Here is a 24,074-nt window from a genome sequence, read left to right as displayed (position 1 = left end):
CCTCTAATCCGCCGGAGTAAAGCTGGAGACGTGGTGTTTCAGTCTCCGACTAACCACAAATCCATAGTCAGACTCATTTGGTGTTGCATTGATGCCATTCCCAGTCCACCGCACTTCCTGTTAGGGGGTAATATCTGCCTTGTACTTCTCCAACACATCCACCAGTGCGCATACTGCACATTCCAGGTGCAGATCCTCAGATCACTGTCGTTTTTTCGTTTGCGTGGGTCGTCAACGTTAGGGGGTCCGTTTTTCCTATTCCGTTGTGGGTTATTGGCCCAGCGTCCCAACCGCATGGGTTTTGTGGGATCGCACATGTATGCCTCGTTGTCGCGAGCTGACGCTCGCCTCCAGCCGCCCCTTACCTGTGAACAAACGCTTCCTATATGGCTGTTTAGGAAATAATGTCGGAAGATCCTTTAATATGGGCCATGTGGTTCAGATTTGAATATAGCTCGACTATAAAGTAGTCCTTCGATTTGATTTTTGAGCCCCTAGCAGATTGTCTGAACATTTGCAAAATTCTAATCTAAGTTTTTTCTGAGTGTATTTTTTCACAAATTTTGATATTTTTCAATACAGTAATGTCTTTTGGTATTTTGTTCACAGGTTATACCGCATACCTCTTTCATGAGAGTTCATTTATTTGGCTGGCAATACTTGCCTATGAAATTTGGCGTTCACTTTGTTCTCCGGAGAAAACAAATATCAGTGCAAAGAAGCTACGTCTAAAGTATGCAGTACTAGGCTTTGGAATACCAGTTTGTTTCACAATAGCATTGATCGTTATTCAAAATTCCAATATCGATAATGAATTGAAGCCAGGTGTGGGCGATGAATACTGTTGGATAGATGGTGAGTAAAAAGATACATTAGTAAATGAAAGGTTTAGTGAAAAACTTTAAGATTTTTGATGTTAAATTGAATTGAACATAATCATAGTGGTTTAGATACAAATTTAGAACTAAAACCAGTAAGGAAAGGCAACTGTCGGGTGGTGCCTACTCTATAATACCCTACACCTATACTATAGTTACAAAGTTGGAGCTATATCTATTTCTGAACCAATTTCGATGGAGCTCGGCGGATGTCTTCGGATGGGTTAGGTTAGATTTAAGAGGCAGTCTGCCATCAGACTCGTCTAGACGAAGCAAGATGCCTTCTACTTGCTACCGTTGAACCATCCAGATCGCTTTAAAAAGCCCAATTACTTGCGAAGGTTCACATCCGCTAAATCAGACAGGTTCTCCAAGAAATGAGAACTTAAAGTGGAACTCCTTCTGACTGCTAGTGAGGGACACACACACAGTTTTGTCTCTATTGCTTCTTCTACTGCGATGTCTTCACAGCTTCTGCAAAAGTCGTTGCTGACAACCTTCAGTCTGTCAGCTTGTTTTAAATTGCACCTGTTCTGGGTGGGTCCGTCATGACAGGTCATTGTTAGACGATGGACACAATGACTGAGACGTATGTTCTAGCCAATCACAGCAAAGCGGTAGTCCTCTTCAAGTCTAGATTAGGCCACATAGTTTTGGAATGCTCACAGCCCCCTCTTTGTGACCATCTATCATTCGTTGTCTCTCGGGCCTGGTCCTGAAAACTTAGCTTACATGTCGCTAGAGGCATACCCACAGATTCCAGTATCCCTGGAATGTGTAGGGTAGTTCCTACACTCGCAAGCTCGTCCATTTCACAATTCCCTGGGATATCTCTGTGGCCCGGCACCCAAAACAGGTGAAATTGAACTGTTCAGCCATTTCGTTGAGAGATCTGCGACAGTCAAGGGCGGCTTTTGTGTCAACCCAAATGTAATTGCGGATTTTTCATATAGTCGGCGTTGACAAATTTTTTCACAGCTTGTGACTCTGTAATTGCATTCTTTCTTCTGTCAGTTATCAGCTGTTACTTTTAGCTTGCTTTAGAAAAAAAGTGTAGAAATAGTATATTTGATTAAAGTTCATTCTAAGTTTTATTAAAAATGCATTTACTTTCTTTTAAAAAATCCGCAATTACTTTTTGGGCAACCCAATACATATATGGCAGCTATATTTAAATCTGACCCGGTTTCTACGAAATTCACCAGTAATGTCGACAGTCATAAGAAAATCATTTCTACAAAATTTTAAGAAAATCGGTTAACAAATGACCATTTTATTGCATTATTACCGGAAATCGGACGAACATATATATGAGAGCTGCATCTAAATCTGTACCAATTTCGTTTAAACTTTATAAATATTATGGAAGTCGTCCGGGAAAGCGTTGCGCAAAGTTTTGGGAAGATTGGTCAATAAATGCACTTGCAGTAGCTCTAGGAGTTAAAATCGGGCGATATATATATATATATATATATATATATATATATATATATATATATATATATATATATATATATATATATATATATTTAATATCTATATCTTAATCTATACCGATTTCTATGAGATTCGCCAGTACCCGAATTCGGGTCATAAGAAAATCCTTCTTGCCAAATTTCGAGAAAGTCGGGTAACAAATGATCATTTTATTGCATAATTACTGCAAATCGGACTAACATATATATGAGAGCTATAGTAATGTCCAGTCACAAGAAAATCCTTCCTGCCAAATTTCGAGAAAGTCGGGTCCGCTCCGCTGCTCCTTCTTTTACTTTATATGGAACAAAAGTATCCTTGGAATATTTATTTTCGACAATTAAAGAGCTTTTAGTGAAATACTATGCTACGAATATAGCATATCGCTTGACTAACAGTTTAACAATATAAGTGCATTTATCTGAATTCCATATGGTCTTTATTGGTCCACGAATTTAAGTAGATGTAAGATGTACTCCATTCTTAAAATACTTCACTTCAGCCTGATATTCTCATGAAATCTGATTTAGGGGTTTTTTCGGGCGAGAGGTGGTCCCCCAGATACTTGGCTCTGAAAAATATAAACATCGTGCTCTTCTCTCAAATACCATTTATTTGAACCCCATATTGCCATTGGTTTAAGAGGAGTTTACAGGATGAGGCATGGTTCAAAAAATTTTCCTTTGGGGGTGTTTTTTGAGAAAGGGGTGATGCCCTAAATACATGGTCCTAAATTTAGATATCAAATTCGTATTCTACTCCCAAATACCTTTATTTGAGGCCATATTGCGATGGTCACTAAAAGATTGACATGGTCGGTAAATATGACATATTTAGGGGTGTTTTGGGGATTGGGGTGGTCCCCCAAACACTAAGCCCGGAAATATATAAGCAACGTTCTCTGTTCTCATATATCCATATCTCATTTATTTGAACCCCATATTGCCTTCTTCTCTCTTTAATTGGCTATGACAGAATATATCTTCCACTAGCCGAACGTAGAATAGCGTTCCAAGCGCCTCGATCTTCTGCGCTCATTCTAAAATCTCTGACACCAAGTTTCGTGGTGTCTCCCACCACTTGATCTTTCCATCGGGCTTTTTGTCTTCCCGGTTTGCGTGTACCACCGTGTTTGCCTTCAAAAGACTTCTTTGCTGGAGCTTCTTCATCCATTCCGACAACATGACCTAGCCACCACAGCCGTTGTATTTTGATGCGTGTAACTATGCTATCGTCGTCATACAGCTCATACAGCTCGTGGTTCATACGTCGCCTATATTCTCCGTTAACGCAAACTGGTCCATATATTTTACGAAGAATCTTTCTCTCAAATACTCCAAGCACTGCCTCATCTGCTTTCACAAGTGCCTCAGAACAAGTATGCTTCAGAACCATATAACAGCACGGGTAGTATCAGTGTCTTGTAAAGTGTAGTCTTCGTCTGTCGAGAGGTGGCCTTGTTTCTAAACTGCTTACTTAGTCGAAAGTAGCATCTGTTTGCCAGTATTATTCTTCGCTTTATCTCAAAACTGGTGTCATTCGTTTCGGTTACGGCGGTGCCGAGGTAGATAAAGTTACTGACTATCTCAAAGTTGTGGTTCCCAACTTTCTCCATGTTCTTTATCTGCTCGGTTGTGGAAGGCTTTTTGGGAGTGGAGATCATTTCGTCTCCATTTACTGCCTCGTTTTGTAGTGAATGGTTCGGAGAGATTCTTTCCTATTCTTACTGAGGAACGCGTATCAGCAAGTGTCATCCTGCAGAGTCTTATTAATTTTGCAGGGATACCAAACTCAGACATGGCTTGAAATACCTTTGAACGTAAAGGAGTATCGAAGGCGGCTTTGTAGTCAACAAAGAGGTGGTAGGTGTTGATTTGTCCTTCTCGGGTCTTTTGCAGGATTTGGCGCAGTGTGAATATCTGGTCTAGGGTGGATTTACCTGGTCTAAAGCCGCATTGATAGGGCCCAATTATCTCATTGACTTTAGGTTTTAATCTTTCACACAGTACGCTCGAGAGTATCTTGTATGCGATGGGGAGGAGACTTATTCCTCTGTAGTTGGCACATTCCGTCTTGTCTTCTTTCTTGTGTACGGGACATAGTATGCTGAGCTTCCAATCATCGCGTATGCGTTCTTCTAGCCAGATTGCGAGGATAAGCTGATTCATACGCCTTCAGCGTGTGGCTTCCGATCTTAAATAGTTCAGCGGGTAACCCGCCGGCTCCTGCTGCCTTGTTGTTCTTTAGTCGGGTCACTGCTACTTAGACCATATAACATTATCATTGATTGGTTCTGCCGTATCCTCTTCGCCGCCAATGTCGGACACTAGCAGTTGGGTAAAATGTTCTTTCCACATTCTCAGCATGTTATCTATGTCAGTTACCAGTTTTCCTTTTTGTCTCTGCAGGAGGATATGCCTGCACCAAAGCCATCGGTTTGGTTTTTAATTCTTTGGTAGAATTTCCGGACTTCATTCTGACTCCTGTACATCTCAATTCGCTCGCACTCACGTCTTTCCATTTCTTTTTTCTTTCTGCGGAATAGACGTTTCTCCTCTCCTTTTTTCACCCGATACCTCTCCTTCATCTGGCGCGTTGTTACTGATTGCAGGGTTGCTCTATATGCCGCATTCTTGGCTTCAGTAGCATCTCGACACTCTTGGTCGTACCATGGGTTTTTTGGAGGAAGCTTCCGGTACCCAAGTACGGATTTCGCGGCATTTTCCATGGAGTGGGCAGTTGTTTGCCACTGCGCCATTATATCATCGGAACAAGGAGTGCTTTCATCAAGCAGTTCAGCATGTCCAGCTTCAGTGCAGTGTCAGATCGTACTTTCCTCGTCATGTTCAAGCGGGTGCGAACCTTTGCTGCAACAAGGTAATGATCCGAATCTTTATTCGCTTAACGGATCGATCGTACATATCTAACACGCTGGATGAATGCCTTCCATGACAGCCATGTGGCTTTGTGGATATTTTTATGTTGAAATCTGGTGCTACTAACTACCATGTTTTTTGCCGCAGCGGAATCTATCAGCCTCAAACCATCACTGGACGTTATCTCGTGGAGGCTAAACTTTCCTACTGTTGGACCAAAAATTTCTTCCTTCCCTATTTTCGCATTAAAATCTCCGAGAACGATTTAATATCATGGGCGAGGCAGCGGTCATATTCTCTCTCTAGGCGCTCGTAGAAAATATCCTTGGTCTGCTCATCTTAGTCTTCCGTCGGGCATGGGCACAAATAAGGCTGATGTTGAAGAATTTGGCTTTTATGCGGATTGTGGCTAGCCTCTCATCCACCGGAGTAAAGCTGGAGACAAGGTGTTTCAGTCTCCGACTAACCACAAATCCGCAGCCAAATTCATGCCTCGTGTTATGGCAGCTATAGTATAGTTCGTCACCGTTTGGTGTTGTAGTGACGCCATTCCCAGTCCATCGCACTTCCTGTAAGGCGGTTATATCTGCCTTGTACTTCTCTAATACATCCGCCAGCGCGTATACTGCACCTTCTCTATAAAGAGTGCGGACATTCCAGGTGCAGATCCGCAAATCATGGTCCTTTTTTCGTTTGCGTGGGTCGTCAACGTTGGGGGGGTCCGTTTTAACTATTCCTTTGTTTTTCATAGTAGTTTTATGTTTACCGGGGGCGGGTTACTGGCCCAGCGCCCCAACCGCATGGGTTTGTGGGATTGCATGTATCCCTCGTTGTGGCGAGCCGCTTGCTCCAAGATCCGACGCTCGACCCCAGCCGCCCCTAACCGGGAACAGACGCTGATGTTGGTCATTGGTTATTTAAAGGTGCCAATAACTCGCCTTGTCATCTCGGGTATCATTGGCACTCAGTATTTAATTAAGAGCCAGTGCCACCTGACTCCTCACTGAGACTCTCCTCTCGAGAACCGCTGACTGCCCGCGGCCGCATTTGCAGCTACTCCGCATAAAAACGGAGCTTTCCACCATCCGCAACCTGTGGACGTGCCCGGTAGCTTTCAGCTAAGCTTCCCGTGATAACGATGGGCACCACACAAGTCGGAGTTCAAAGTTTCAGCCTGTGTGGTGCTTATAGTTATCCCGTATCGGCCGGGACCCGATATTGCCATTGGCCTCAATATTGGATATCAAATTCATTCTCTAATCTCATTTAAACTCCTTATTGCAAAAGTCAGCAAATATGTCCCGAGGTATTGGTGCCCTAAAAACTATATATATTCAGTTCCACTCTCTTTAAGACCCAAATTGTCTTGGTGAGCAAATTCGTCCTATTTGGCGGTTGTTATGGTGGTGGGACGTCCCCTAGACAGTTGGTCCCTAATGTTGTTATCAGATATGTGGTCTACTTCCATATACCTTTATTTTGAGCCCCATATTTCCATAGTCGGCAAGCATGACCGGCTTGGAGGGTGTTTTGGGGGATGGGCGGTCACTCAGTGAGTTGGATTCGGATTGGTGTTCCACTTTAAAAACCCTCTTATTTGAGCCTCATTTTGCAATGGTCAGCAAATACTTACTATTTGGGTAGTGTTGTGGGAATGGAGTGGCCCCAAAGAACTTTTCCCGAATATTGATATCAAATTCGTGTTTTACTCCCAAAGACCTTTCATTTGAGCCCCATATTGCTATGGTCGTAAATTTGTCCCCTTTGGGGGATGTTTTTAGTGAGAGGCGGCCCCCAAACACTTGGTCCCATATTTGGATATCAGATTCCTATGCTTCATTCAAATACCTTTTATTTAAGCCCAATATTCCCGTGGTGAGTAATTAAGTGGTGGACCCCCAGAAACGTGGTCCAACATTTGGATATCAGATTCGTATTTTACTCGCAAATACCTTTCATATGAGTCCCATATTGCCATGGTCGGTAAATATGTCCGATATAGGGGTGTTTTTGGGCTTGAGGTGGTCCCCCTAGCACTTGGTCCGACAATTGGATATCAGATACGTTTTCTTATCCCAAATACCTTTCATTTGAGTCCCATATTGTCGTTATTGGTCTAAATATATGTTTGGTAGGTTTTAGGGTGGGGCAGCCCCCTAGGTACCCCATCCGAAATTTGTATATCAAATTTTAATTTTTAGGATCCTATATGAGAGCACACAAAATTTCGCTTAAATCGCACCACAAATCTCCGAGATCTGGCGTTTCTGAAAATTAGGGTAAGGGGGAGGGTCCGCACCCCCTTCAGATATCGAAAAATGTAGTACCCTATTTTCACCACGGGGTCATTATGCACCATCTGTGAAAATTTCAAGAAAATCGGTTCAGCCGTGTCTGCGTCTATAAGGAACACACAAACATACAAACAAACAAACAAGTAAAAGCGTGCTAAGTTCGGCCGGGCCGAATCTTATATACCCTCCACCATGGATCGCATTTGTCGAGTTCTTTTCCCGGCATCTCTTCTTAGGCAAAAAAAAAACGATATAAGAAAAGATTTGCTCTGATATTAGAGCGATATCAAGATATGGTCCGGTTTGGACCACAATTAAATTATATGTTGGAGACCTGTGTAAAATGTCTGCCAATTCGAATAAGAATTGCGCTCTTTGTGAGCTCAAGAAGTAAAATAGAGAGATCGATTTATATGGGAGCTGTATCGGGCTATGGACCGATTCAGACAACAATAAACACATATGTTGATGGTCATGAAAGAATCCGTCGTACAAAATTTCAGGCAAATCGGATAATAATTGCGACTGCTAGAGGCTCAAGAAGTGAAGATCCCAGACCGATGTGGCCCATTTACAATACCAATCGACCTACACTAATAAGAAGTATTTGTGCAAATTTTCAAGCGGCTAGCTGTACTCTTTCGGAAGTTGGCGTGCTTTCGACAGACAGACGGACGGACGGACAGACAGACGGACGGACATGGCTAGATCGACATAAAATTTCACGACGATAAAGAATATATATACTTTATGGGGTCTCAGACGCATATTTCAAGGTGGGGGGTATACTATTTTTGTCATTCTGTTTGTAACTACTCGAAATATTCGTCTTAGACCCCATAAAGTATATATATTCTTGATCGTCGCGAAATTTTATGTCGATCTAGCCATGTCCGTCCGTCTGTCCGTCCGTCCGTCCGTCTGTCTGTCGAAAGCACGCTAACTTCCGAAGGAGTAAAGCTAGCCGCTTGAAATTTTGCACAAATACTTCATATTAGTGTAGGTCGGTTGGTATTGTAAATGGGCCATATCGGTCCATGTTTTGATATAGCTGCCATATAAACCGATCTTGGGTCTTGACTTCTTAAGCCTCTAGAGTGCGCAATTCTTATACGATTGGGATGAAATTTTGCATGACATGTTTTGTTATGATATCCAACAATTGTGCCAAGTATGGTTCAAATCGGTTCATAACCTGATATAGCTGCCATATAAAGCGATCTTGGGTCTTGACTTCTTGAGCCTCTAGAGTGCGCAATTCTTATCCGATTGGAATGAAATTTTGCACGACGTGTTTCGTTATGATATCCAACTACTGTGCCAAGTGTGGTTCAAATCGGTCCATAACCTTATATAGCTGTCATATAAACCGATCTTGGGTCTTGACTTCTTGAGCCTCTAGAGGGCGCAATTCTTATCCAATTTGAATGAATTTTGGCACGACGTGTTTTGTTATGATATCCAACAACTATGCCAAATATGGTTCAAATCGATTCATAACCTGATATAGCTGTCATATAAACCTATCTGGGGTCTTTAGTTCTTGAGCCTCTAGAGTGCGCAATTCTTATCCGATTGGAATGAAATTTTGCACGACGTGTTTCGTTATTATATCCAACAACTGTGCCAAGTATGGTTCAAATCGGTCCATAACCTGATATAGCTGCCATATAAACCGATCTGGGATCTTGACTTCTTGAGCCTCCAGAGGTCGCAATTATTATCCGATTTGCCTGAAATTTTGTACGACGGATTCTCTCATGACTATTAACATACGTGTTTATTATGGTCTGAATCGCTCTTTAGCCCGATACAGCTCCCATATAAATCGATCGTTCTATTTTACTTCTTGAGCCCACAAAGAGCGCAATTCTTATTCGAATTGGCTGACATTTTACACAGGTCTCCAACATAAATATAATTTAATTGTGGTCCAAACCGGACCATATCTTAATATCGCTCTAATCGAAGAGCAAATCTTTTCTTTTATACTTTTTTTTTTGCCTAAGAAGAGATGCCGGGAAAAGAACTCGACAAATGCGATCCATGGTGGAGGGTATATAAGATTCGGCCCGGCCGAACTTAGCACGCTTTTGCTTGTTTTCTTTCCTTCTTTCAGTTCATAGAGGGTCCGCCATGTATTATTTCATCGGGTTAAATAGTTTGATGATTTTATGCACCTTCATCATCCTATATCTTTCATTGAGACAAAGCTCAAACGAGCGCCAATATAAAGAGCTAGCGCTGAACCCTGATGTCAACACGTAAGTTAAGGATATATGTTCAACAAACAATTTAGGAGTTTAGTAACATAATATTTGAGTTGATGTTTTATGAACATGCTCCCTGACATGCTGTGTATAAGTTTCATATTGATATCTTTGTTTAGGCCACTTAACCACTACAGCGCCATCGATCGGTGGATTCGATTGTGGCCTCTCACAAATGGACCAATGGACTTGACAACGCCGACATGTTAATATAATGTGTGTAGCCAAACTCAAAGCGTACATATATTAGGTCTGTTCGCTTACTTTTCCAGTTAAAACTTGCCAGTACAACATTTGGAGGAGAGTAAGAACATAATTTACTCTAATTTACTATTTTTTTGCATTAAACAGCTGATTTTCATAAAACAGCTGATTGATGCAAAAAATGTCTGCTGGAGAGAAACCTCCAGTTGAAATTTGCAAGCACTTTATAACCAAACTCTCAACATTTTCCTCGCTTTTGTCTGATGGCAAATAAAGTACGCTAACGACTTTCAGTAAAAATTTGTGCAAATTTGCAAAAATTTTTTAGAACGCGAACACTATTATTATTTTATGTCGATGAAATTTAATAAGTCAGCTGTATGAGACACCTCGTCATCCTTTCTCACTATGGTCTAGATGGGGCCACTTTAAATTATAGCCATAGCCATAGACACCGATGTCTCGAAAATTTGCAACCGAGTTTTTGTATTAAACTACTAGCTGACCCGGGCCCGCTCCGCTGCGCCTCCTTTACTTTATATAGAACAAAAGATTCCTTGGAATATTTATTTTCGAAGATCTTTTAGTGAAATACCATGCTAACTTGACAAAGAGTTTAACAATATAAGTGCCGTGTTCTGAATCCCATATGAGTTTTATTGGTCTACGAATATAAGTTTGGATGTAAGGTGTACTCCTTTCTTAAAATACTTAATTTCAGCCCGATATTCTCATGATTTATGACTTAGTGGTGTTTTCGGGGAAGAGGTGGTCCCACAATATAAGCATCGTGCTCTTCTCACAAATACCATTTATTTAAACCCCAATGAAAGGTATTGGGGGATAGAGCAAGAATTGATATCCATTTGTCGAACCAAGTGCTAGGGGGACCACCCCAAGCCCCAAAACACCCCTAAATCGGTCATATTTACCGACCATGGCAATATGGGACTGAAATGAAAGGTATTTGCGGGTGGAATACGAATCTGATATCCAAATGTGGGACCACGTTTCTGGTGGGTCCACCCCTTCCCCAAAACACCCCCCAAACAGGACTTATTTACTGACCATGGGAATATGGGGCTTAAATAAAAGCTATTTGAATGTAGAACTAAAATCTGATATCCAAATATGGGACCAAGTGTTTGGGGGGCCGCCTCTCCCCGAAAACATCCCCCCAAGGGGACAAATTTACAACGACAGGCACATGAGGCTCAAATGAAAGGTCTTTGGGAGTATAGCACGAATCTGATATCAATATTTGGGAAAAGTGTCTATGGGGCCACCCCACCACCACAACAATACCCAAATAGTAAGTATTTGCTGAGTTTTGCAATATGAGGCTCAAATAAGAGGGTTTTGAAAGTGGAACACGAATCCGATATATATTTTCAAAGCCAACTCACTGAGTGGCCGCCCATCCCCCAATACACCCCCCAAGCCGATCATGTTTGCCGACTATGGAAAAAGGGGCTTAAATGAAAGGTCTTTGGGAGTAGACCACGAATCTGATATCAACATTAGGGGCCAACCGTCTAGCGGACGTCCCACCACCATAACAACCCCCAAATAGGACGTATTTTCTCACCAAGACAATTTGGGTCTTAAAGAGAGTGGAACTAAATATTCATAGTTTTTAGGACCAATACCCCAAACCGGACATATTTGCTGACTTTTGCAATAAGGAGTTTTAATGAGATTAGAAAACGAATTTGATATCCAATTTTGAGGGCAATGGCAATTTGGGTTCAAATAAATGATATAAAAATATATGAGAATATAATACGTTGCTGATATATTTTCCGGGCTTAATGTTTGGGGGACCACCCCAATTGCCAACACACCCCTAAAAAGAGCATATTTACCCACCATGTCAATGTGGAGCTTAAATGAAAGGTATTGGGGGGTAGAGCAAGAATTGATACCCATTTTCGGGACCAATTTTCTTAAGGTCTACCCCTTTCCCAAAATACCCCACAAACAGCAATTTTTTAGTGACCATCGCAATATGGGGCTCAAATAAAGGTTTTTGGGAGTAGAATACGAATTTGATATTCAAATGTAGGACCATGTTTTTAGGGCATCACCACTTTCTCAAAACACCCCAAAAGGAAAAAAAATTTTCAACCATGCCAATATGAGGCTCAAATAAAAGGTATTTGAGATTTGAAAACGAATTTGATAACCTATTTTGGGGCCATGTGTTTGGGGGATGCCTCATCCTGTAAACTCCTCTTAAGCCAATGGCAATATGGGGTTTAAATAAATGGTATTTGAGAGAAGAGCACGATGCTGATATTTTTCAGGGCCAAGTATCTGGGGGACCGCCTCTCCCCCTAAAACACCCCTAAATCAGACATCATGAGAATATCGGGCTGAAATGAAGGATTTTAAGAATGGAGAACACCTTACATCCAAACATAAATTCGTAGACCAATAAAGATCATATGGGATTCAGATAAAGGCACTTATATTGTTAAACTGTTAGTCAAGCGATATACTATTTTCGTAGCATGGTATTTCACTAAAATATCTTTAATTGTGGAAAATAAATATTCCAAGGAAAATTTTGTTCCATATAAAGTAAAAGAAGGCGCAGCGGAGCGGGCCTGGGCCAGCTAGAGTCTTATATATATTAGGCCACCCAATGTCCGTGCCGAATTTGGGTGCTTAAGTTATTCAATTTTCACCCGATTGTGACGAAATGGGGTAAACATATATACCCAAGGTGGTGGGTAGCCAAAGTTCGTACCGGCCGGACTTAAAGCCTTTTAACTTATTTTTAAGTCCCAAATTAACCCGATATACGCAACTGTATTCATGAATTGTGTACTGATGTATGTGATGTGCACATTCATGAATACGCAAGTACGCTTGTGTGTGTCACATGAATCCCCAAAGAACGCAATGTAAACGGACAGAAGTTTTTGATATAGTTTAATCCAGATCATAAAAATTTCAATGTTAACGTGCTATTATATGTGATGATCGATCGCAATATCGATAATGTGTAGCTTTAATCGAATTTTCTCTGTTCCATCCTTGGTACAAAAACATATGCAATTGATACCACATTGTGGTACATTGTACCACTTATCGAAATAGCTTGCTAGATCTCATCACTGATGCAAGAAATATGTGAACATCAGTCTCGAAATAGCCGTATAAACAAATAGATTTCATCTTAGCAACATCTACAAAAAAAAAAGATTTCTGAAAACACAACAAAAATTTGTTTAAAATAATGTGTAACTTTTGTATTTATGTGATATAGCTTGCAATCCAATACTGCGCATTATTAAGTAGAAACGTGTTTATAATGATGAAATTCATTCATTGTTTCAGAAAAGCAAAACTAAAGAATACACTCATACATTAAGCATTCGGTTTAACCACAGCCAAATAAATATATAGATTTTTCAGTGATTTGTTTTGGATAAGTAAATCTAAAGTTTGCGCCAGAGGTTGCCTTCGAAATTCACACACTCCCATAGGGACTAAGAATTTGAATTCTATCCCATTTAAGTGTTCAAGCCTAAAACCGCTATGGAGTCATTAATTCATTTGCTTAACAAAAAAAATCATTATTCTGTGTACTAGATATATTTTAAACAGATTTGAATACAGCAATCTATATGTTAAGGCATTGACTTGGAGTGACTAATGCATTTGACATAAAAACAAGTAACAGCGTGCTAAGTTCGCCTCGGCCGAATCTTGAGAAGCCACCACCATGGACCCTGCTAAAAATTTATACAAAACTAGCTGACCCAGGCCCGCCCCGCTGCGCCTTCTTTTACTTTATATGTATCAAAATTTTCCTTTGAATATTTATTTTCCACAATTAAATTGCTTTTAGTGACTCACAGTTTAACAATATAAATGCCTTTATCTGAATCCCACATGGTCTTTATTGGTCCACGAATTTAAGTTTAGATGTAAGGTGTACTCGATTCTTAAAATACTTTATTTCAGCCCGCTACTCTCATGATATCTGATTTAGGGGTGTTTTCGGGAGTGAGGTGGTCCCCTGAAAAAATATCAGAATCGTGCTTTTCTTTCAAATGCCATTTATTTAAACCCCATATTGCCATTGGTTTAGGGGAGTTTACTGGATGAGGCGTCCCCCAAACACATGGCCCCAAAATGGGATATCAAACTCGTTTTTCAATCTCAAATAACTTGCATTTGAGCCACATATTGGCATGGTCGAAAAAAGGGTGTTTTTGGGGAAGGGATGAGGCCTTAAATCCACGGTCCTACATTTGGATATCAAATTCATATTCTATTCCAAAATACCTTTATTTTATCCCCACATTGCGATGGTCAGTACAAAATTGCTGTTTGTGGGGTATTTTGGGAAAGGGGAAGACCCCCAGAAAATTGGTCCCAAAAATGGTTATCAATTCTTGCTCTACCCCCCCCAATACCTTTCATTTAAGCTCCACATTGATATGGTGGGTAAATATGCTCTTTTTAGAGGTGTTTTGGCGATTGGGGTGGTCCCCCAAATACTAAGCCCGGAAAATATATCAGCAACGTGCTCTATTCTCATATATCTATATATCATTTATTTGAACCCAATATTGCCATTGGCCTCAAAATTTGCTATCAAATTCGTTTTCTAATCTCATTTAAACTCCTTATTGCAAAAGTCAGCAAATATGTCCGGTTTGGGGTCTCTCTCCACTCTCTTTAAGACCCAAATTGTCTTGGTGAGGAAATACGTCCTATTTGGGGGTTGTTATGGTGGTGGGACATCCCCCAGACAGTTGGTCCCTAATGTTGACAACAGTTACGTGGTATACTCCCAAATACCTTTAATTTGAGCCCCATATTCCCATAGTCGGCAAACATGACCAGCTTGGGGGGTGTTTTGGGGGATGGGCGGCCACTCAGTGAGTTGACCTTGAAAATGTATATAGGATTGGTGTTCCACTCTAAAAACCCGCTTATTTGTGGCTCATATTGTAATAGTCAGCAAATACTTTCCATTTGGGTGGTGTTGTGGGGGTGGGGTAGCCTCATAGACACTTTCCCCGAATATTGATATCAGATTCGTGCTTTACTCCCAAAGACCTTTCATTTTAGCCCCACATTGGTATGGTCGTAAATTTGTCCCCTTTGGGGGATGTTGTTGGGGAGAGGCGGTCCCCCAAACACCTGGTCCCATTTTTCGATATCATATTCGAATTCTACACTCAAATACCTTTTATTTAAGACGCATATTCCCATGGTCAGTAAGTAAGTCCAGTTTGGGGGGTGTTTTGGGGAAGGGGTGGACCCCCAGAAACGTGAGTCCCATATTGCCATGGTCGGTAAATATGTCCGATTTAGGGGTGTTTTGGGGCTTGGGGTGGTCCCCCTAGCACTTGGTTAGACAATTGGATATCAGATGCGTTTGCTTATCCTAAATACCTTTCATTTGAGTCCCATATTGTCTTGATTGGTCTTAATAAATGTTTGGTAGGTTTAAGGGTGGGACAGCCCCCCTAGGTACCCCATCCGAAATTTGTATACCAAATTTTTATTTTTAGGGTACTATATGAGAGCACACAAAATTTTGCTTAAATCGCACCACCCATCTCCGAGATCTAGCGTTTCTGAAAATTAGGGTAAGGGGGAGGGTCCGCCCCCCTTCAGATATCAAAAAATTTAGTACTCTATTTTCACCACGGGGTCATTATGCACCATCTCTGAACATTTTAAGAAAATCGGTTCAGCCGTTTCAGAGTCTATAAGGAACACACAAACATACAAACAAACAAACACAAATTGATTTTTATATATAGGATAAATTTAGTTGCAGAGCATAATTTTATTTTACATACTAAACTTTTGTTAAACCAGCAAAAATGAAAGCTTCTAGGAACCGAACAAGGATGATCGAGAGACTGCTTTAAATGGAAGCTATATCAGGTTATAGACTGATTTAGACTGTATTTGGCACAGTTGTTGAAAGTCGTAGCAGAACACCGCATGCACAATTTCAGCCAAATCGGACAAAAATTGCGGCTTGTAAGGGCTCAAGAAGTCAAATCGGGAGACCGGTTTATATGGGAGCTATATCAGGTTATATGCCGATTTGGGCCGAACTGAGCACAGTTATTGAATGTCACAACTGAACACTACATGCAAAATTTGACCGAAAATTGCGGCTTGTAAGGGCTCAAGAAGTCAAATCGGGAGATAGGTTTATATGGGAGCTCTATCAGGTTATAGACCGATGTGGACCTTAGTTGTCACAGTTGTTGGAAGTCGTAATAGAACACCGCATGCGAATTTTGGTCAAATCGGATAAAGGTTGCGGCTTGTTGCGGCTCATGAAATCAAATCGGGCGATCGGCTTATATGGGAGCTATATCTGGTTATATACGAATTTAGGCACAACTAGGCACATTAATTTTAAATCATAGCTGAACACTACTTTTAAAATTTCAGCCAAATCGGAGAAAAATTGCGGCTTGTAAGGGCTCAATAAGTCAAATCGAGAGATTGGTTTACATGGGAGCTATATCTAAATCTGAACTGATATGGCCAATTTGCAATCCTCAACGGCCTACATCAATATTTTGTATCTGTGGAAATTTTCAAGAGACCGCTAACGTGATTTCGACTCAGACCGTCGAGACGATCAAGTATATATATACTTTATGGGTTCTTAGACGAATATTACGAGGTGTTGCGAACAGAATGACTAGATTAGTATACCCCCATCCTATGGTGGTGGGTATAAAAAACTATCCGTACTCATAACAGATTCAATTATATCCTCGTACCTTTGTTAATAGATGTTCTGATGATAAGCCTCCATTAATGTTCCATTTAAGAAGATAATAACACAGAGTTTAAAACAAAAGCAGATGCTTGCATATAATTGCACTTGGAAGAACAAATTCATGTATCCACACATAAAAAAATATACGGCACCGAAGGAAGCCCAGTCGATGTTATCGTACTATTTGCCGAAAAATGACCAGAAAACCATAAGTGCTTCTGAACATCTTATAGTGATATTAGTCTGAGGAAGGCTTGCCTGGTCCCCAAAGCTCAAAGTCGGGAAACCCAAAATCGATAATCGGGATACTCCGAAAAAACAAAATTTAGTTAGAAGTTTTAGTTTTTATTGCGAAAAAAAAAAAACAAGTAAAATCGTACTAAGTTCGGCCGGGCCGAATCTTATATACCCTCCACCCCATAGATCGCATATGTCGAGTTCTTTTCCCGATATCTCTATTTAGGCAAACAAAGGATAACAGAAAAGAATTGCTATAATATTGGAGTTATATCAAGTTATGGTCCGATTCGGACCATAACTGAATTGAAAATCGGAGACCATAGCAGAAGTCATTGTGTAAAATATCAGACAATATGAGTAAGAAGTGCACCCTTTAGGGGCTCAAGAAGGGAAATAGGGAGATCAGGCTTTAGACCCATTCGGACCATATTTGACACGTATGTCGAAGGTCATGGGAGAAGCCGTTATACAAAATTTCAGCAGTACAAAATTCAGTTCCTGCACCCAGTAGCGACCACAATTTTCAAACAAAGTTTGAGGTATCTTCACCAATTTCACAGCAAAAGTAGAATTATGGCAATTTTCGATTTTGAAAAAATGTGGGTTACCCCCCTCCAAAATTAAATCCTAGCTACGTCCCGGCCCCCTAATGGCAAATAGTTTTCTTCAATTTATTTATAAAGTATTTATTGGGTTGCCCAAAAAGTAATTGCGAATTTTTTAAAAGAAAGTAAATGCATTTTTAATAAAACTTAGAATGAACTTTAATCAAATATACTTTTTTTACACTTTTTTTCTTAAGCAAGCTAAAAGTAACAGCTGATAACTGACAGAAGAAAGAATGCAATTACAGAGTCACAAGCTGTGAAAAAATTTGTCAACGCCGACTATAGAAAAAATCCGCAATTACTTTTTGGGCAACCCAATATTTCAAATCTTTTTTCTCTTTTAGTAGCATCATTGAAAGCCCCACTATGGATGTCTATTCCTTTGTGCGCTTTGTTCTTCTCATGACCATTACTAAACTATGCCAAACTAAGGATATTTTCAAGTGCGATTTCCACGATACAATTGATTTAACAAATGCCTTTCGTTATGACGATAAATATTTCTTTAAAAATCATATGTTTTCCCCTGAGGTAGTAGAAGTGTATGACTATGAAGAAACTCTTGACGGACATCTGGTAGATCGAGAACCACATCCTAGGGCTTGCTTTTGTAATGTCCAGTTTTGTATGAAATATTGCTGTAATCCCCACAGGGAATGGCTTTCACCCGATGGCAGACATTGTCAGAAGTTCAACAGTCCTTTGCTATATAACGCTAAAGTTCAAGTCTTACTAGATAATGGTTATATTGAGTCACACAATGTTGAAGATAATTTCATCATAACACAGGGAAAAGTGTGCGAAAATAGCAAAGTAGTTAAGCCCATCACGGTTAATTGGCATATTATGGAAAATGGATCGCTTTTACTAGCTGATGATAAGGGTTCGATGGTGCCAAGGAGAGATTTTTGTCTGATGACCCTAAGAACTGAAACCGATGATGACGATGAGGATGATAAGCAATGGTTTTTGGAGCCCTTTGTCTGTTCTGAGCCAGATGTAAATGACGGGGACACCTACACCTACAATCCCAACAAGGAAGGCACTGGCTTAATTGGCATAATTTCAACTCCTTTCATACTTATGACAGTGGTATTCCATATGGTGCGACCAGAGCATAAAAATCTTCGAGGTAAATGCCTAATACTTTGCCTGGCTTCAATGGCCATTGGCAATACTCTTCTCTCCGCAGTTTCCCTAAGTGGTGCTCTATATCCTAGGGTGCTGTGCCAGACTATGGGTAAGAATATCATCATTTATCCCTTGTTTACAATATATAAAGTCATCTCTCACCGTAGGTGTTATGGCCTATTTATTTCTGGAGAGCAGCTTCATTTGGCTTACCATCATTGGCTATGACATGTGGAGGAACTCTAAAACTTTTATAGCTATTTTCAATGAAAGAAAGCGTTTTTTTAAATACTTGGAATATGGCTGCGGTATCCCCCTGGTATTAACAACAGTTCTAATATTTCTTCGCAGAATTGATCTGCCGGACATCTACACACCGAATATGGACAGAGAATATTGCTGGTGGATATGTAAGTAAAGAAGGGATGATATGGGAATAAAACAAGTGGAAAACGTACCTAGTTCGGCCGGACAGAATCTTGGGTAACCGCCAACTGGAATATATTTACTATCCTATATATTTAGTAACAAATATCTGCCAACGGTGAAATATGGCAGGAATTGCGGCTTCAATGAGTTGAAAATGGCAAATCGGCTGACCAGTCTATAAGGCAGCTATATCTAACAATAGTCCAATAAAGACTCTATTCGGCTCGGATGGGGAAGGGCCGTGTGCAACTCGCTTTTTCGAATTTTAGTGAAATTGGGCAATTAATAAACCTTTTGATGGCTTTACACCCCCCAGGAGTAACTGACACAAACTTAATCTGTCAAACTAGAAATGTCAGCTACATAATATTTTATTTGTTTTGTTTACAGATCAATATATCGTATACAAGCCACCCAAAAGCTTTGTCTACAGAGTTTATTTAAAAAGAAAGTTACTCGTGATGTAATGGTTCAAGCTTAATAACTTGATTGCGTTATATTTTGCCAGAAAATCACAATCGGCCATTGTTGGCGAACTCAACAACCTCTGTTTGTAACACCTCGAAATATGCGTCTAAGACCCCATAAAGTGTATATATTCTTGATCGTCAATTCATTTTAAGTCGATCTAGCCATGTCCTTCCGTCCGTCTATCTGTCTAAAGCACGCTAACTTGCGAAGGAGTAAAGCTAGCCGCATGAAATTTTGTACAAATACCTTTTATTAGTGTAGGTCGGTTGGTATTGTAAATGGGCCAAATCGGTCCATGTTTTGATATAGCTGCCATATAAACTGATCTTGGGTCTTGACTTCTTGAGCCTCTAGAGGGCCCAATTCGATTTAACTGAAATTTTGCACGTAGTGCTTTGGTGTCACTTTCAACAAATGTGCTAAGTATGATTTAAATCGGTTCATAATATGGTATAGCTGTCATATAAACCGATCTTGGATCTTGAATTCTTCAATTTTCATCCGAATTGGCTGAAATTTTGCATGAGGTGTTTTGTTTTCCAATAACTGTGCTAAGTATGGCGTAAATCGGTATAGAGCCTGATATAGCTGCCATATAAACCGATCTGGGATCTTGACTTCTTGAACCTCTAGAGGGCGCAATTCTCATCCGATTTGGCTGGACAACATATTTTGTGCAACGGCTTCTCTTATGACCTTCAACATACGTGTATAATATGGTCTGAATCGATCAAAAGCTTGATACAGCTCCCATATAAACCTATCTCCCGATTTTCCTTCTTGAGCCCCTACAAAGCGCAATTTTTACCGATTCGGATCAAACTTGGCACTTATGTTGTTAGTCATAAGATAGGTTTTAGGGTCAAATTTCAACCAAATCAGTTTAAAAAAAAATTTAGGGTTCTAGGGGCTCAAGAAGTTAAATCGGGGGATGGGTTTATATGAGGGCTATATCAGTTTATAGACCGACTAAGATCGTAGTTGCCATGGGTGTTGAAATTAAAAACGCAAGTCTTTGTTCTAAATTTCAGTCAAATCTGATTAAAATTGAGGCTTCCAGGGGCTCTAGAAGTTTTAGCTTATTTTATATAACTTTAAAATTTTGCCAAGAGCTCATTTAAGCGAAACCAAAGAGAGTGGAGTTTCGACAAACACCCCAGTTGCTTATGAGGGACATTATTAATATTTGCTAAACGTTTCCAGCTTATGATTGGGCAGGAGTCCTATATTACTTTGGCCTAAATGCATTTATTTTGCTTATTAATTTCCTATTTTCTGCCTTGACCCTATGGAAGGAGTTACCCTACATGAGGAAGTGTGAGGAGTTGAGGCGCTACATAGATATGGTGGAGAGAAGGTATCTATTTAAAATACTCTTGCATGTATATTTTTATTCAATGAGCCTTTTCTTACAGTCTTTGTCTCTACTCGCTTCTGTTCGCGATTATGGCTTCCTGTTTTGCATTTAAAATGTATGTCTTTATGAGTGATTTGCTGGAGCGCAATACGAGCCCCGTTACGGTCTATATTGCCGAGAGTGTTTCCATTACCGAAGGACCTTTGATATTTTTTGTACTTGTGCTAATGCCATTGTCAAAACGGAGGCAAGTCATCAGCGGTAGCCTTTTTTAAACACTGTTAAATTTTTACCTTCTATCTCTTTTCTCTTTGACATTTAACCCCATATAGATGGCAGGGCAGCAGTGCATCCATTACAGAACTCGAAGAATCTTTACAACGTGCTGATACCATGGAAAGTACCTATCAAGCTCCCATTGTGATCACTAGTCAACTAAAATGATTAGCATTGAAATCTCAGGGAGGAAAAGGGGTGTTTAGTTTTACAGAACAATTTGAAACAATTTTTTAGAGTTGTATTACTTTTTTTTTAGCAGTTGAAAAATTAAAGGTAAATCCAAAACTCCTATTTACAATAAACTGTTGTCAATCAAATCTGGTTTGGTAATGCCTAGCTCGATTTACATCGTCGCGGTTGTAATGGTCTATATTCGTAAGTATCCAACCGTGGTATGAAAAGGATAACGTTTCGATTTCAAAGAGAACTACACGCTTTACAAAAGTCATCTGTTAACCCTCAAAACAGAAATCGAACGTACAAAGCTATAGTATATACCAATTAAATATCGGAGGAACGTTAATCGGACTATGACTGACTCTAACAATAAACAAGTAAAGGCGTTCTATGTTCAGACGGGCAGAAACTTGGGAACTCATCACCATGGATTCTACAAAAAAAAATTAAGCTTCTAGAAAACGAACAAGGATGATCGAGAGACCGGTTTACATGGGAGCTTTATCAGGTTATAGACCCATTCGGATCGTACTTGGCACAGTTGTTGGAAGTAGTTACAGAACACAGTATGCAAAATGTCAGCAAAATCTGACAAAAATTGCGGCATGTAAGGACTCAAGAAGTCAAGTCGGAAGATGGGTTCATATCAGTTTATGAACTGATTTGAACCAAGCTTAGCACAGTTGTTTAAAGTCATAACCAAGCACCTTATGCGAAATTTTAGCCAAATCGGGTAAGAATTGCGCTCCCTAGAGGCCTAAGAACTCAAGATCCCTGGTGGGTTGGGTGCAAAATTTTATGCAAAATTTCAGCCAAATCGGTTAAGAATTACGCCCTCTAGTGGCCAAAGAAATCAAAATCTAAGATCAGTTTGTATGGTAGCTATATCAGGTAAAGGACTTATTTTAACCATGTTTAGCCCAGTTGTTGGAAGTCATAACGAAGCATCTCATGCGAAATTTTAGCCAAATCGGGTAAGAATTGCGCCCTCTAGTGGTTCAGGAACTCCAGATCCTAAAACGGAGTATATGGCAGCTATATTAGGTTATAAACCGATTTGAGCCATACTTGGTACAATTGTTGAAAGTCATAACAAAATACTTCTTGCAATATTTCAGCCAAATCGGATAAAAATTGGAAGGTCTTTGTTTTGCGCACTATAAGATTTCATAGGGGCATTCTTTTGCAGGACTTTGTAAGCACATTCAAACAAGGTATCATATATTGTATAACAAGTAAAGACGGGCTAAAGTCGAGTGAAGCCGACCTATTGATATCCTGTACCACATTGAATGGCAGGCCAAGTTATAAGAGAAACCTTCGGGCCAAATTTTGTGAAGATCGATTAACAAATTACAATATTTTTGAGTATTATTCAAAATCGGACGAAAATATATGTAGGAGCTATAACTAAATCTAAACCGATTTCTATTAAACTCAAAAGGAATACCGGGAGTCATAAGGGAATCCATTGTGACACTTTTCGTGTGAATCGGTTAACAAATGACCAAATTATTGCAATACTAGTCCAAATCGGATGGGAGCAATATCTAAATCTGAGCCGATTTCTACGAAATTCACCAATAATGTCGAGTCTCATAAGAGAATCCCAAGTGCGAAATTTCGTGAGAATCAGTTATGAAATGACGATACAATTGCAATGTTAGTCCAAATCGGACGAACATATGTATGGGAGCTACTATCGAAATCTGAACCGATTTTTCCGATTTCAATAGGCTTCATCTCTAGGTCCAAGACAATGCTTGTGCCAAATTTGAAGACGATCGGATGAAGTTTGCGACCTGTACTTTGTACACAAACTAACATGGACAGACAGACAGAAGAACATAACTAAATGGGATCAGAAAGTGATTGATGAAATGTTATAGTAGTCAATTTGACGACCCCCCGGCCATCCTAGAGCCCTAAAATTTTCGCTTACGGACCTTTTTACTTGTTATATAATAGAAGATTTCATTAAAATTTTCATTATAGAAAAATATGCCTTTAAAATTTTATCTTTACACTGAAAAAATTTTATTTTGAACAGAAAAACATAATAAAATAAGTAAGGAAAGGCAAAAGTCGGGCGGTGCCGACTTTATAATACTCTACACCTACACGATAGGTACAAAGTGGGAGCTATATCTAATTCTGAACCAATTTTGATGGGCCTCGGCGAATGTCTTCGGATGGGTTAATAAACAAACAAATTTCGAGCAAATATGTTCAAACTTGAATAAATACGGTGGACAAATGAAAACAATATTGCATATTAGCCAAAATCTAACGAACATATCTAAATCTGAACAGATTTTGAACAAACTTCTTAGATATTGTGGTAGGCATCGAATAAAGTGTTGTGAACAATAGTGGCCAATAATGCGCTTGCAGTGACCCTTAAGTGAATATTGGGCGAAATACATGTATGGCAGCTATATATAAATCTGTACTTATTCCTATTAAATTCACCAGCAATATTAAAAGGCATAGGGAAGTCCTTCCTGCCATATTGCAAGAGAATCGGTTAACAAATGACCATTTTATTGCATTTGCAATCCCCAATGACCTACATTAATATTAAGTATCTGTGCAAAATTTTGAGC

General features: G+C 39.8%; 1 protein-coding gene across 6 annotated transcripts; it reads left to right on the top strand.

The window, feature by feature from the left end:
• The first annotated feature begins 13,156 nt into the window (after positions 1–13,156).
• LOC106094804 (G-protein coupled receptor Mth2) lies at positions 13,157–21,582 on the top strand. Of its 6 annotated transcripts, none has more exons than XM_059360070.1 (6): positions 13,157–13,246; positions 17,969–18,864; positions 18,923–19,165; positions 20,859–21,012; positions 21,071–21,259; positions 21,345–21,582. In XM_059360070.1, the coding sequence occupies exons 2-6, from the start codon at positions 17,991–17,993 to the stop codon at positions 21,454–21,456; spliced, it is 1,572 nt and encodes a 523-aa protein (XP_059216053.1). In that variant the 5' UTR covers positions 13,157–13,246; positions 17,969–17,990; the 3' UTR covers positions 21,457–21,582. The 6 variants fall into 6 exon arrangements, with proteins under 6 accessions (XP_059216053.1, XP_013117495.2, XP_059216054.1 ...); XM_013262041.2 differs by having other exon boundaries at positions 13,157–13,300; positions 17,972–18,864; XM_059360071.1 differs by having other exon boundaries at positions 13,157–13,300.
• Positions 21,583–24,074: the final 2,492 nt, after the last annotated feature.

This window comes from Stomoxys calcitrans, chromosome 1 (genome assembly GCF_963082655.1).
Source record: "Stomoxys calcitrans chromosome 1, idStoCalc2.1, whole genome shotgun sequence".
NCBI classification, from domain to species: Eukaryota; Metazoa; Arthropoda; class Insecta; order Diptera; family Muscidae; genus Stomoxys; species Stomoxys calcitrans.
The sequence above is the reverse complement of the archived record's forward strand: the minus strand, read 5'-3'. Positions and strand labels throughout refer to the sequence as shown.

What these genes read in the sequence shown, in the direction of transcription:
- LOC106094804 (XM_059360070.1), top strand. Translation starts at nt 17,991, where the DNA reads ATGGATGTCTATTCCTTTGTGCGCTTTGTTCTTCTCATGACCATTACT. An exon ending in AGAATATTGCTGGTGGATAT is followed by an intron (nt 19,166 to 20,858) that starts GTAAGTAAAGAA and finishes AAACGTTTCCAG; the next exon opens with CTTATGATTGGGCAGGAGTC. An exon ending in ATAGATATGGTGGAGAGAAG is followed by an intron (nt 21,013 to 21,070) that starts GTATCTATTTAA and finishes CTTTTCTTACAG; the next exon opens with TCTTTGTCTCTACTCGCTTC.